We start from the raw sequence: 15,984 nt of genomic DNA, 5'->3' as shown, positions 1-15,984 counted from the left end.
AACTCCAAATACATCGAAGCAAATGATGCTGCTTGAATATCCTCCCTAAAATCCCAGTTAATGGCTAGAGTATGGAGCAGCTGGGATAATTTCCGACACTTAGTAGTAGTGCCTCAAACAATTATGGCACACTTTCATGCTGGATAATGTATTTGGGAAGATGGAATTCAAAGTTATAAATGCCTCGTGCAATCTTGATTATTACTATAGTTCAAAATGTAGATATATTAATTGAAAAAGACTTTATGGCAAGTGGGATGCCACCGTATTTAATGAAAAGCTTAATGTATTTGAAGGAAACTAATCTGATATCAACAGTATGATGTGCAAAGATATACATGCATGCAATCCTTGGTGTAAAAGATACCAGCAAACAGCAGTGGCTTACAACTGCACACTTGTAGCAGTGCACCAGTACTCTGCATGGATCTATGGTGTATTCCTACCATTCAGGTGAGGTATCTTGTCAGTTTTGATGACAAATTCTTTGGTCCATAGGTGTATTTTTGTTGACAGTGCAGCATCTCTACAAACTGTAATGTCATGATAGATATAGGCAATGCAAATGTACGGAAGCCAAGTATTTTCCTATCTTCAGAAACTTCAGTCTGGTCACTTGGTACCATGTGGGAGCACATTGATCAACCAGAACACTGTGACCATCTGTCTAATAATTGGTATGTCCACCTTTGGCATGAGTAACAGCGGCAAGGTGTCTTGGCATGGAAGCAATGGGGCCTCGGTAGGTTGCTGGAGGGACACACTGGCCTTGTGACACGGTGGATTATCTTGTTGAAAAATGACACTGCCGTCTTGAAACACGATCATGATGGTCATGAAGGGGTGAAGGTGATCTGCAATCAGTGTACGATACTCCTTGGCTGTCATGGTGCCTTACACGAGCTCCACTGGATCCATGGATGCCCACGTGGATGTCCCCCAGAGTGTAATGGAGCTACCACTAGCTTGTCTCCATGCCACAGCATAGGTGTAAGGAGCTGTTCCCTTGGAAGAGGACAGATTCACACCTCCCCATGATGAAAGTATCAGGACTTTTCAGACCATGTAATGCTCTGCCACTATGCCAACATCCAGTGCTGATCGGCTGCCCATTTCAATTGCAGTTTATGATGTCACTGTGTTAACATCGGCACGAGCCTGGGTCGTTGGCTATGGAAGCCCATCGTTCGGTACACTCTGCGTTCACACACACTTGTACTCTGTCAAGTACTAAAGTCTGATGCTAGTTTTGCCACAGTTCACTGCCTGTCCTGTTTTACCAGTCTGCCCAGCCTACAATGTCTGACATCTGTAATGAGAGGTGGTGCTTAATCCCATGACATCTTAATGTAGTTTCACCTTGATTTTGCCAAATGTTGAAGACACCACAGCACTTCTCGAACACCTGACAAGTCGTGCGGTTTTCAAAATGTCATACTGATCCTCTGGGTCATCATAATCTGCCACCAATCAAACTTGGACAGATCACGTGCCTTCCCATTACACACACGACAGCAAGCTCACTGATACTACACACACCATCCACACGTCTGCCTAACAGTTACTCCTCGCCAGGTGAAGCATCTATCGCCTGGATGGGTTTATGCTGATAGGTCGGTCATCATGTTCCGGCTGATCAGTGTATCTCCAAAGTCCACTGCATTCAGTATTTGCCTACACCTTTTCAAATCTCTTGTATTTCAGGAGGAAATTTACACACATTACAAGCTAATAGTTTGGGCACTTCTGAAGAGAAAACAGTTTTTTTCATTGGAGGCATAGCTAACTATTTAAAATATTTACGTCATATGTAGGCTTTTACAATTAATTGTTCGCAAAAAGATGTCTGAGACCTGCATTTTTTTTTACCTCCAGTATTATTACACAATTACACTTCACTCTTTACGACCATACAATTTAGAAAAGAACCTTTCTTGAATATGAACTAGCAAAGTGTCTCGATCTCTTAATATTATGTTTTACCTCGATAGGATCATATTCAGAATATTTGATTCCTTCAGAAAGTAGACTTTTTGATAATTTAATAGATATATGGTTTTCAGGTTAGTTGCAATCATAAGAAGATTCGTGTATCTGTTGTATATCTGGACCAGGGATAATCATTTACTTGGTGGTAAATTTCTCAGGTTTTCTTTGAGAGTATTACTCTTGGTTTGTGAAGTAACGGGCGAGTTGTGGCACCTAGAAAATATTCTAAGTTCAGAGTTGGCATGGCCGCGTGGGGGCTGCTAGGCAGGCCGCAGCTCGTCAGCGGCTGCATGGTGCTGAGCATCAGCCGGAGCAAGAGGGGTAGCCCCAGCATGTGGTTCAGGCTGACCGCGTGGGTGGGAATTCCATGTTGACGCTGTGACGAGGACTGTGCTTTGTGTCGATGAAGGAGACTTGTACGCCGGGAGTGCCAAAGATGACAGACTTTGTGAAACCATAACAGCAGACATTTCACAGCTCATGTAGAAATTAATAGTAGCCAGAGGAATCATGATACCTTAAAGTGAAACACATACAGAACCATTATATTCGTGAAGAAATTGGTCAAATATTTACTGTGTTTTAGAAAGTACAGAGACATAGGCTACTGGCCTGCTTTTGTTTCTATTCCTTTGATATATGTTTATTTCATTTGATTATGGATTTCGTAATGTGTGTTAGAGCGTGTTTATGGTCCAGCCTTAGGAATATTTATTTAATTTCAAGTTATTTAAATGCAAATGCAGTAGTTCATATGTGTTTCAATATGTTTGTGAGTGTGCATTGGCTTGGAGAAACGGCGGGAGCGCTCTAGCCAATCACAGCGCTTGTTAATGGGGAGACTGGATGGAAGTGGGGGTGGAGTACTGAACAGGACGGTGCGACAAAAGGTCGCAGAGGACACGGGAGTGCTGGATGGGTGGTCGTGGGAATTACGTGGAGAGTGGGGCAGTTTGCATGTGGTCGCGGCAGATAGAAATATTTCGTAGTGCTGACTTGTGAGATTTCCGTGGCTTCTGCAGTGAAGGCGTAGTATGCGTTTAGGAGTGAAGATCTCGCAAGCTATGTTGTTGTTCATAACTAATTACGTGAAGTAGGAACCTATTGTTTCCCTGTTATTTAAATTATATTTTGTTTAATTCCTGGACCATCGACACCAGTAACAGTTTTGCAGTAATAAACAGCATTCTTAAAGATATTTCTGCTATCATACTCATCATTTAAAGTCATTAAAAATAGTACCTGCAGGTTTTATTTAATTGGAATCTTTCATTTATAAATTTCTATGTCACATTCAAAATTCGCAACTACTGAGTGATAGGAATCTTCGACCATTCGATTCATGTGTAGATTCATATTGTATACTGTAGACTCAGCAGTATTTGACTTGTAATGCGGCAACTACATATCCCAGCCCCTAGACAACAAAACCAGGCAAAACTTTCAATATTTCAACTCTGAGTCAGAGGGTACATAGTTGAGGGCCACTCATCACATTTCATTTTTTTGAAAGCCCGCAGGTTCCCTTTTTAATGAAATTTAATATCTTTAAAGCTTTGGGTGTATATTGTCTCAATATCAATTTGAATCTTCAATAAATCAATTAGACCTCAAATAAGACGTAAATTCTTTTGCATGTAAATATTGCCTAGGTGTCATCATTTATTAGCTTGAAGGATACAGAAATTTACACTCTCAAATCGCACTTAAAAAATCATTGTCTCTTTTTTTAGATTAAGACTGACAAGGAAAACCACAATTTCAAAATGACATGCCACATTACACATATTAATTATTCAATTACTTTATTAGTATTACAATTAAATTTTTACAAAGATGTTGTGACCGATGTCAACAACATTGAATGATGGGATCTTCTTGCAATTGCTCGCTGCCACAAATGTGTTGGTGGCCACAGCAAAAATGCTGCTGTCTGAATGTTTTATCTTTTGTATGCTGTATGAAGAATACGTTTCTACACAAATAAAATGTATATTAAATTGATGTAACATGTATTTTATAATTACCATTAGCTCTTCTCACTTGTCATTGCTTTGGCAGACGGAAATGGACTGCAACTGCCGATATATTTTATTGCTATTTATAATTTAAAGTATGCCTGTAACATAGGGTGTCCATTCATCCCGTTTTTCCCGGGACAGTCCCGTTTTTTACCAAAATGTCCCGCTGTCCCGAAAGTTTTTATGGGGACGCTCAAATGTCCCTTTTTTTATGATTCCGCTTGGCTAGAGTATTTTACGTTACTGGTTGTTTGACCTGCTATCAACTGCCCAATTATTTACGCTAGGAAGCGTGTGATGACTTTCAGCATACCTCAAACATGTACCGAACTGTCAAAAATCGCAAGTAATTTTAAACGCACTATAGGTTACGAATAACAACGAAGTTCCTTCTTTTCTAAATCGATCCACTGAATCCGTCCTTTCGGTCCAGAGATACTCTACACCACTGATACTTGCTCTCTGGCTTTCGTCGCCATACTGTTAATGTTTTGCACTGTGCAATCACTGTTTCATTATGCCAAAATGAAAGTGTAATTTTAACAGCAATATAAAAAGCGTGTTTCCTTTTATCCCTGGTAGTGGAGAAATTGTAGAATGTACGTTGTGCAGATCAAAATTTGCTATTGTTCATGGTGGAAGGTCTGACATTGTGAATCACATTAAGACGAAGAAACATCACACGAGTGATCAGACGAAAAGAGCAAATAAAGTGTGAGTGACTACTATGTAAACTTAAAATCAGTAACAGAAATGGATAGGTAGTTGGCAGTACAAGAAGCTACGTTTGCATACCACAATGCAATGCATAACCGTAGCCTTAAGTCAATGGACTGTACTACAGCACTTGTTAAAAAACTTTTCAATCCTAAATTCACATGTGGACACACAAAATGTAATGCAATCATTTCAAATGTTATTGCACCGTATGCAGCTCAGCAGGTTTTAAATGAACTGAAAAGTGCTCGATTCATTTCTGTAATGATTGATACATCGAGTCATCTGGATTTGAAGTTGGTTCCTCTCCTTATCGGGTATTTTCACCCAGAAAATGACATCACGGTGAAAGTGCTCGAATTGGTTAATTTAGCTGGAGAGACTCAGATTTACTTCAGAATTGTGCGCTGGAGGTTTTAAAGAAATATGGTCTTGAGGGAAAGGTGACTGCAGTTTCTGCAGACAACACTAACGCCAATTTTGGTGGTAAGCAGAGGAAAGGAAAAAACAATTTGTTCTATAAACTGCAACAGAACACAGTGAATAATATAGTAGGTGTTGGCTGTCCAGCACATGTGGTGCACAATTTCGCAACTGGCTTAGATTGCCTACCCATTGACTGCCAATTAATCGTAAACAAAATCTACCAGCATTTCCACATATATACAGTAAGGGTTGAATCTCTGAAGTCATTCTGCAAGTTTACTGAAACTGAATATAAAACTGTACTTGGGCACAGCAGGACAAGGTGGCTAGCTCTGCTACCAGCATTTGAAATAATTGTAGAGATATTTCCTGCTTTGAAATCATATTTCATTTCCCTTGATAAGTGTCCTTTTATCCTTAAACAATTCTTTGATAACCCTGTGTCTATTGTTCTTCCACATTTTCTTGTTAGCCAGCTAAAACCTTTCTCCACAACAATTAAATGTATTGAGAAACAAGAAATCACAATAGTGGAAGTTTATCAAAAAATAAACAAATTGTTGGGCAAATTACAATGTAGAAAATCTGAAAGATTTCTCACATCCTTTGTACACGAGACTCTAAGAAATCTGGAAGAAGGGGGTGAAATTACTGTAGAACAATTTCATATTTATGCTGACATCTTCTACGACTCTTGCATTGAGTATTTTAAAGAAAGGTGTTTACCATTTCTCACACCTTTTAAAGCATTTGACTGGGTTAATACTGAAAAGGAGCAGTTACAGTGGAAGGATATTCAGGACTGTTGTGTTTTTGTTAAAAGCATTGTACCAGATTTTCCTGTTGATGAAGACGAACTGTTTGATGAATTTTCATGTGCATAGAACTTCATAAAAAGTGAAGGAGGAGACAAAGAAAGTGTTAGTGCAACGTAGTGTAAAATATTTGCTTATTTCAAAAGTAAAAACATTAACATGTAAAACATGATTCATTTGGTGGAGTTTTGTCTAGCAAATCCTGGGTCAAATGCTGCTGTGGAACGTGTGTTTTCGTTAGAGAACTCTTTGTGGTCAGATGAAAAAAACAGAATGAAAGTTGAAAGAGTGAGGGGCTTGCTCATTGTCAAAACACACTTTAATAGTGTATCGTGTACTGACTTTTATGATACAATTTCAAACGAAAATGCACTTCTTGATAAAGTACATAAAAGTGAAACGTACGGTGATAGTGTGGCAGAATAATTGTAAAAAGTGATTTGGGATCATCTGAGTGCACGTTGTAAAGGTAAACTTGTATGTGTATTAAATTTAGCCAATACAATATTTATGTCCCGTTTTTTTTCCCCTCATTGTCCCAGGTTTTCTCCAATTTATTTTAAATGTCCCCTTTTTCAATGAAAATGGAATGCACACCCTACTGTAACACTAATCTAAAAAAGATGAATTTTATTGTGCCATACGGGTTTTACCTTTATTTTCTTGAAAGTCATTATCAGTGCCAAGGTTTCTATGTGCTGCTCTACACGAGTGCTTCCTTTGCTGGTTTCTGCTTCCAGCCTTTCAAATTCACTCACTCACTCACACACACACACACACACACACACACACACACACACACACACACACACACACACACACAACCAGATCGCTGATACAAATACATAGGTCTGAGAATGATAAAGAGAGATCAAAACAGATCACTTATTAAGAAAATGTGCAACTGAGACTGAATAATAAATGAGAATTGCTCTAAATATTGATAAAATTGCTGTTCTCTCATGATAAACATGTCAGTTATAGTCAAAATAAATGAATGTTTTACCACCTTCAAATGTACTAGTCTGATGCTCACCTTTATGGGTTCGTATCTGCAGATGCTCAGCTGCCGACATCTTTCACAAAGTTCAAGGTACAAATAACCTCCTGCACAATTTTTTACAGTTGCAATCAGTGTTCCGAAAGAGTGTCATATCAAATCAGGATATCTCTATAACCCGTGGCCTGTGTATGCTGATACACCACAGAAAGAGGACAGGGATCTAATAAAATAACCTTTCCTTCTTACACGAGTTGTATACCTCTATTAGGGGCTGTGACATACGATTCACAGACCTCTCAAATTCTGTGCTGCATCAATAAACACTAACACACAGCAAAGAAACAGTGTACTGATAATCAGTTGTCCACTTGTATCCTTCGGCTAAAGAAATGTGAGCAGTTTTTATTTCCAGAGGCGATTCAGTGCACAGGTGCTAGTCAATCAAACAGGGGAAACACGGCAGACGGTTTAATTGAGATGTGATATTGCATTCACATAATGGATTGAATCAACATTGTTCTTATCTTTGTTTTCAATGTGAGCCTTCATTGACAGACTACCACCAGTTTGCATGGTAACCCATCTGATTAAAATCACTGCAGAACCTTCCTCCTCAATTCACTACCAATAGTTGCTTCCGATTCTAAGTCTTCGTGACTGCTAAATGACTTTCTGTATTTCACTTTCTTGGTGGGGTTAAAGTAGCATTACATATCGACCAGATAAACATATCTTCATGTAATGTGACAAAACTATTCTTCCCATTCACAATGTTAGTGGGACTTTTCCAGTGTTTAACTTCACTCATTTTTCACAAATACATTAAAAACAGCTCATCAAAACAGAATTTGGACAAAGATTTTGTAAGATTGACTCATAAAGCCATGGGCTGAGCATCCCTGCTCTACACAAAGGCAGCTTATTGTATCATGATGTTGTTGTTGTTGTTGTTGTTGTGGTCTTCAGTCCTGAGACTGGTTTGATGCAGCTCTCCATGCTACTCTATCCTGTGCAAGCTTCTTCATCTCCCAGTACCTACTGCAACCTACATCCTTCTGAATCTGTTTAGCGTATTCATCTCTTGGTCTCCCTCTATGATTTTTACCCTCCACGCTGCCCTCCAATACTAAATTGGTGATCCCTCGATGCCTCAGAACATGTCCTACCAACTGACCCCTTCTTCTAGTTAAGTTGCGTCACAAACTTCTCTTCTCCACAATCCTATTCAATACCTCCTCATTAGTTATATAATCTACCCATCTAATCTTCAGCATTTTTCTGTAGCACCACATTTCGAAAGCTTCTATTCTCTTCTTGACCAAACTAGTTATCGTCCATACACTTCCATACATGGCTACGCTTCATACAAATACTTTCAGAAACGACTTCCTGACAATTAAATCAATACTCGATGTTAACAAATTCTCTTCTTCAGAAACGCTTTCCTTGCCATTGCCAATCTACATTTTATATCCTCTCTACTTCGACCATCATCAGTTATTTTGCTCCCCAAATAGCAAAACTCCTTTACTACTTTAAGTGTCTCATTTCCCAATCTAATTCCCTCAGCATCACCTGATTTAATTCGACTACATTCCATTATCCTCATTTTGCTTTTGTTGATGTTCATCTTATATCCTCCTTTCAAGACACTGTCCATTCCGTTCAACTGCTCTTCCAAGTCCTTTGCTGTCTGTCTGTTAGCACTGACAATTCTACGCAAATGCCGCACATATCGGTCTTTAAGTGAGAGCCATCGGCCACCGTATTGTCCATGGTGAGAGGTAACGTCTGAAATTTTGTATTCTCGACCACTCTTGACACTGTGGATTTCGGAATATTGTTTTCCCCAACGATTTACGAAATGGAATGTCCCATGCGTCTAGCTCCAACTAACATTCAGTGTTGAAAGTCTGTTAATTCCTTTCGCGCGGCCATTTGTTGTTGTCTTCAGTCCTGAGACTGGTTTGATGCAGCTCTCCATGCTACTCTATCCTGTGCAAGCTTCTTCATATCCCAGTACCTACTGCAACCTACATCCTTCTGAATCTGCTTAGTGTATTGATCTCTTGGTCTCCCTCTACGATTTTTACCCTCCACGCTGCCCTCCAATGCTAAATTTGTGATCCCTCGATGCCTCAGAACATGTCCTACCAACTGATCCCTTCTTCTAGTCAAGTTGTACCACAAACTTCTCTTCTCTCCAATCCTATTCAATACCTCCTCATTAGTTACGTGATCTACCCACCTTATCTTCAGCATTCTTCTGTAGCACCACATTTCGAAAGCTTCTATTCTCTTCTTGTCCAAACTAGTTATCGTCCATGTCTCACTTCCATACATGGCTACACTCCATACAAATACTTTCAGAAACGACTTCCGGACACCTAAATCTATATTCGATGTTAACAAATTTCTCTTCTTGAGAAACGCTTTCCTTGCCATTGCCAGTCTACATTTTATATCCTCTCTACTACGACCATCATCGGTTATTTTACTCCCTAAATAGCAAAACTCCTTTACTACTTTAAGTGTCTCATTTCCTAATCTAATTCCCTCAGCATCACCTGATTTAATTCGACTACATTCCATTATCCTCGTTTTGCTTTTGTTGATGTTCATCTTATATCCTCCTTTCAAGACACTGTCCATTCCGTTCAACTGCTCTTCCAAGTCCTTTGCTGTCTCTGACAGAATTACAATGTCATCGGCGAACCTCAAAGTTTTTACTACTTCTCCATGAATTTTAATACCTACTCCGAATTTTTCTTTTGTTTCCTTTACTGCTTGCTCAATATACAGATTGAATAACATCGGGGAGAGGCTACAACCCTGTCTTACTCCTTTCCCAACCACTGCTTCCCTTTCATGCCCCTCGACTCTTATAACTGCCATCTGGTTTCTGTACAAATTGTAAATAGCCTTTCGCTCCCTGTATTTTACCCCTGCCACCTTTAGAATTTGAAAGAGAGTATTCCAGTCAACATTGTCAAAAGCTTTCTCTAAGTCTACAAATGCTAGAAACGTAGGTTTGCCTTTCCTTAATCTTTCTTCCAAGATAAGTCGTAAGGTCAGCATTGCCTCACGTGTTCCAACATTTCTACGGAATCCAAACTGATCTTCCCCGAGGTCGGCTTCTACCAGTTTTTCCATTCGTCTGTAAAGAATTCGCGTTAGTATTTTGCAGCTGTGACTTATTAAACTGATAGTTCGGTAACTTTCACATCTGTCAACACCTGCTTTCTTTGGGACTGGAATTATTATATTCTTCTTAAAGTCTGAGGATATTTCGCCTGTCTCATACATCGTGCTCACCAGATGGTAGAGTTTTTTCATGACTGGCTCTCCTGAGGCCATCAGTAGTTCTAATGGAATGTTGTCTACTCCCGGGGCCTTGTTTTGACTCAGGTCTTTCAGTGCTCTGTCAAACTCTTCACGCAGTATCTTATCTCCCATTTCATCTTCATCTACATCCTCTTCCATTTGCATAATATTGTCCTCAAGTACATCGCCCTTGTATAAACCCTCTATATACTCCTTCCACCTTTCTGCTTTCCCTTCTTTGCTTAGAACTGGGTTGCCATCTGAGCTCTTGATATTCATACAAGTGGTTCTCTTCTCTCCAAAGGTCTCTCTAATTTTCCTGTAGGCAGTATCTATCTTACCCCTAGTGAGACAAGCCTCTACATCCTTACATTTGTCCTCTAGCCATCCCTGCTTAGCCATTTTGCACTTCCTGTCGATTTCATTTTTGAGACGTTTGTATTCCTTTTTGCCTGCTTCATTTACTGCATTTTTATATTTTCTCCTTTCATCAATTAAATTCAATATTTCTTCTGTTACCCAAGGATTTCTATTAGCCCGCGTCTTTTTACCTACTTGATCGTCTGCTGCCTTCACCACTTCATCCCTCAGAGCTACCCATTCTTCTTCTACTGTATTTCTTTCCCCCATTCCTGTCAATTGTTCCCTAATGCTCTCCCTGAAACACTCTACAACCTCCGGTTCTTTCAGTTTATCCAGGTCCCATCTCCTTAAATTCCCACCTTTTTGCAGTTTCTTCAGTTTCAATCTGCAGTTCATAACCAATAGATTGTGGTCAGAATCTACATCTGCCCCAGGAAATGTCTTACAATTTAAAACCTGGTTCCTAAATCTCTGTCTTACCATTATATAATCTATCTGAAACCTGTCAGTATCTCCAGGCTTCTTCCATGTATCATGATACCTTTGTTTAATTGTTACAGTTAACTCACAGACTAAATTGGCCAATGTGAAATACTGATTACTCATTGGTTTCCTTTAATTTTTACAGAGCTTAGTCTTGTATAATGATAAACTGTATTCTATGAGCGAAAAAAGTAACCATCCTTAAACAGTTTTGTAAATTATTTGAACAAGAGTAAGCATGATCATTTTCTGAGGAACGAGATACAGATACATGTTATTACTTCAGCTCAAATGGGGTGCGTAGATCATGAGAAGAAAAAATAATAAAGAAAACAGGAAAAGTTGTATTCATATGGAGCTAGTGACACAAACTGATGATTCGGCAAGGCAACGTGAAATTTTCTATAAGGTGAGGCAAGTAGTGAGTGAGAGCAATCATAATTATCAGTAGCTTCTATATCCAAGTTCATATTAAACTGAAGACTTTGCAAAAGAATGACAGCCTCATCTATTGAGTGCATAAATAAAAATGTGAACTTGCAATGTTTCACTTGAGGTTGCAAATTGCACCAATCCATTTTCTATTTAATTACATTTTTATGGAAGTTGTTATTTTCTGAGTGTTTGTTGGCAACTTAAAATACTATGTCTATTCCAAAATAAATGAACTGTTGATCAACCATAAAAATGTGTAAATTATGAAATCACTTACATCATCTCCTGTACAATTTCAAAAGAACCTCAAAGTTAATTCCAATGCCCTAGTAATATGTGCTGATTTACAATTATCAGTACTACTTTTCTCACAGCAAAATATAAAACTATATTAATGTGCATGAAAACAAAGAGACGACACAAGTGAAACAATTTATTTTTAAGACGGTTCTAAGACAACATACTACTACTAAACAAGATTTATCTGGGCTTCTGACAAAAACTGGAATACCTTTATAGTTAAGCTTGGATTAATCTTTTCTGCTGCATCACACAGACAAAATAATACTGACACCTCTGAAAAGGGAGAAAACCTTTATTAGACAGTTACAGTTCGTATCCAACATCGAATGCACAAATAGGAGTCACACACAGAAGTCGGAGGGATACGTACCTGTTTCACCACAAAAATCTCAAGAACTGAGGACTCTTCCTTGGTTGACATAATTGTGTAGCATGTCCCTTAAAACACTGCACTGAGGTGCAATTATATTCAAATCGGTGGACTGAGGGTTACAAGTGACAGTGTATTTTGTCATCGTGTTATTTAAAGCAATATCAGGTACTTTCAGAGATGTGAATGGTAGACACATCATTCACCAGTGAGTAAAATGGGCACCACTGAGATGAGTATTGTCCTAAATACCGACAATCTCATCTTGTAACCTTACATGAACCAAGACTGCAATGCAACATTATGACCCACAGTCTCACTGACCCCCAATCGTTATTTACAACAGAAAGGAGACAGACATCATGACAGGCTTCTGCTGGCATTCTCTGACCGTAAACACATCCACTGGACAGTTTGTGCAGCCGATTTATGTGCTTGTGTGCCTTATTGTTTCAAAGTAGTGTGTGGTGCAGTCAATTGTTTTATAATACACAATTTCGTTTATTAAAAAATTAATTATTTTTGTAACATAAGCACTATGTCTTGTCATAAAATAATTTAATATTATACAATGTAACAAAGTGGAGATATAACAACACACATGAACAGCTTATGAAGAAATAATTAAAGCTCATCTTCATTTAGTAACATGTTTGGAATGCCTTGATTTATTGGAAACTTCCTCCCTGATTCAGGACAGATCAATTCTCCATTGATTATTTCAACCTGAAAGAAAAAAAAATAGTTCTCAGTTATAAATACAACAAAAATGAGAATATAAGATTATCAAGACAGATTATCTGATCATGGCCAACAAATTAGAGGAGAACCAAAAAAATGTACAATGGAATATGCAAAATGAAAGCAATGTAAATACCTGGAACTACTTCGTAAGCCACTGGGATGGCCCTTATAAGTTTAGTATGTGTATGTGGCAAAGAAACAATTTCACCTGGATGATTAGATCATGACAAACAAAGCACAATGTTTGACAGAGCAAGGATGGGAAATAAAATAACTTGTATCTTTTCTATAGAACCATCCTGGGATTTGCCTTAATACGTATAGGAAAACACAAAAAACCTAAATTTGGATGCTGGAATTGGGACTTTAAACCCACTCCTTTCTCCTGAAAGGTCATAGCTCTTTGATTATGAACTACCTAGGTTCAAACTTAAACCCATGGCAATGGAAGGGAAAAATCCATTTAGTACCTAGTAACAGATATGCAAGGTTTTAACCACTTAATCTTCTTTAACATGAAATCCATTCACAAAATCGTTAAAATATTATAAGTTGTATTCTAACATTTATAATCACAGCACACCCTCTAACAAATCAAAATTTTCTTATTTAATAAATATTTCTCGACAAGGAACAATTTCATTACAAAATTAATCAACCAAATTTTGAACAGGTCTGATCACTAATTACCCAACAGTAACAGAGACAATGGGCAATAAAAGGCATGCTCTAATCACAAAATATTGGGTTGATACATAAGTCTGTAGCATTTTCTGTAAGTTTCATACACACAACATGACACATAACTGTGGCTTCTATCTTCAATAATATACTTTCCTTCACTACTAACAACAGTCTGACAATATTCAGGAACTTTTCGATCCTGCAGCTGTAGAAATTATGTGGTTATGGGATGAAGAACTTGTTGAGCCACATTCAGAGCACATTTTCATCCAGAAAGGACGTTCCTTGGAGATTACTCAAAAGAGAGTGGAATATGTGAAAATCTGAGAATGCAAGATCAGGTGAATAACATGGGTCCAGAATGACTTCCCAACCCAATTCGTGTATAACGTTTTCTGTCAAGCTAACAGAATGCAGGCAGATGATATTGTGGAGTACCATCACTTCAGGCAGTCTTCCTGGTCATTATTCTTGGATTGTGTCTGCAAGACATCACAGTTGTTGACAAATTTCAAGAATGATGGTTATAGTTCGGGGAAGCAATTTGTAGTACACCACACCATTGCTGTTCCATCAGATGCATACCATTATCTTTTTGAAATGCGCAGGTCGAAGTACAGGAAGTTGCTGCTTTGTTTGGTATAAAACATTCCTTCCTTTTCCTTACATCAAAATGAAGCCACCATTTCTCATCACCAGTAATGATACAGGTAGGAATAGTTGGTGTTGTTCACAAACCAAATAATGACGAACAAGTAGAGATGCACATATGGCTACCCGCTGGTTTTTATGAACTTGGCTTAGAACCCTTTTGATCCCTCCCCATTGCATGAAAATGTTGTATTATGGTGGAACGGGGTCATTGCGGATTAATGTACTTAAACGATCTTCATGACACCTAGAAGGTCTTCCTGAGCATGGTGAGGCAGTAATGTCTGAACATTCCTTCTTAAAAAGAGAGAACCACTGTCTTGTTGTGTCCAGTCCAATGGCAATATTCCCATACATGTCACAAATGTTTCTGGTTGCCTCTGCTGCTGTCAACCCTCAACTGAACTCAAACAGGAAAGTATTTTGGAAATGTTCCAATATCTCAAATTTACACTTCATTTTCTAGTGACCACAGCTCTGCTCATTATCTCCAAAAGACAAAATGTAACCTCAAATAGCAACAGTGAACAGCAAAAATGACAATTGATAAACAAACCCATAGCAACCAGAATACCAAAATGTGAAACAAAAACACTACGAACTAATGCACCAAACTAATATTTATGTTTATAAGATATTTTATAAAACATTTTGTAACAACATATTTACATATTTATTATGTGTAACAGTAATGATGAACTTCATCTCCAGCTAGTTTTCTACGAGTTGAAACATTAAAGTATTGCTTGGTTCTACATTAGATGACTGAAAAGTTCTAAACACGTTCTGTGAAAAGACATTACTCTGAACTAAGATGGCAGATTCAGTTTATTTCTTCATGTAATGAAGTCTCTAACTGGGCTATGGGATTTTACACACTATATTTAAACTACCAAAGGTAAGGAGAGAGTAGAAAAAAGAAGACAGTAGGGTGAAAAAAAGCAAAAGACCAAATTTTATGATTTTGAGGAAATCAGTGGCAGATATATATGAGTTTAATCGTTGATTAATGGGGTGGAGTGCTATCAAGAAAAAGACTGGGGTCAATGATGGTATCATACAAAGCTACACAAATGTAGCAATTAGCCACTAGCTAGCAGTAACAAGTAACCTGCCATCAAAAGCAATGTTTTGCATACTATGCCTCATCCAATCAGCCTTTCCAAATACAGAATTTTTTTTTACTATAAGACAAATGGCTGCGAACTATAAGAAAGTATACTGAGCAATACTATGAATGGATACAGTAATATCAAACAAATTTCATGCTGTACATGAAAAAGTTAGCAAAAACCTTCAATCTTATTAGCTTTTCCTTTTCAACTTGCACTATAATTGTTAGACTATGGAAAACCCTATTACCCACCTCCTTTAAACAATATACAATTCACAAAGAGACAACTGGGGTTCAGAATATGAATTTCCCAATACAGCAAACACGGCTGGTTTCTGGGGGAGGGGGGGTAAATAATGGAGAGGGAGATTGCTGAATGAAGGGACCAGTAATTTTTTACCAGCTTAAGAGGAATTTACCATGTATAACATAAAGCACCCCCCTCCCCCCCTCCCAGCAATTCCTTGAAAAATAATGATTATGGGTTGAATGGGGATAAACACCTTGGTTAAAAGTCCCTAGTTTCATTCGAAACTCATGAA

At 38.2% G+C, this 15,984-nt stretch overlaps 1 protein-coding gene across 1 annotated transcript in view; it reads right to left on the bottom strand.

Annotated features, from left to right (window-relative positions):
* Positions 1-12,790: 12,790 nt before the first annotated feature.
* Positions 12,791-15,984, bottom strand: part of LOC126187573 (multifunctional methyltransferase subunit TRM112-like protein) — a 56,560-nt gene continuing 53,366 nt past the window's right edge. The window contains exon 4 of the mRNA XM_049928739.1: positions 12,791-12,975. Within this exon, the coding sequence (XP_049784696.1) occupies positions 12,874-12,975 (102 nt within the window). The 3' untranslated portion in view covers positions 12,791-12,873. The remainder of the gene's footprint in view (positions 12,976-15,984) is intronic.

The sequence above is a fragment of the Schistocerca cancellata genome, chromosome 5 (genome assembly GCF_023864275.1).
Source record: "Schistocerca cancellata isolate TAMUIC-IGC-003103 chromosome 5, iqSchCanc2.1, whole genome shotgun sequence".
NCBI classification, from domain to species: domain Eukaryota; kingdom Metazoa; phylum Arthropoda; class Insecta; order Orthoptera; family Acrididae; genus Schistocerca; species Schistocerca cancellata.
Note: the sequence above shows the minus strand (reverse complement) of the source record. Positions and strands in the feature narration are given on the sequence as shown.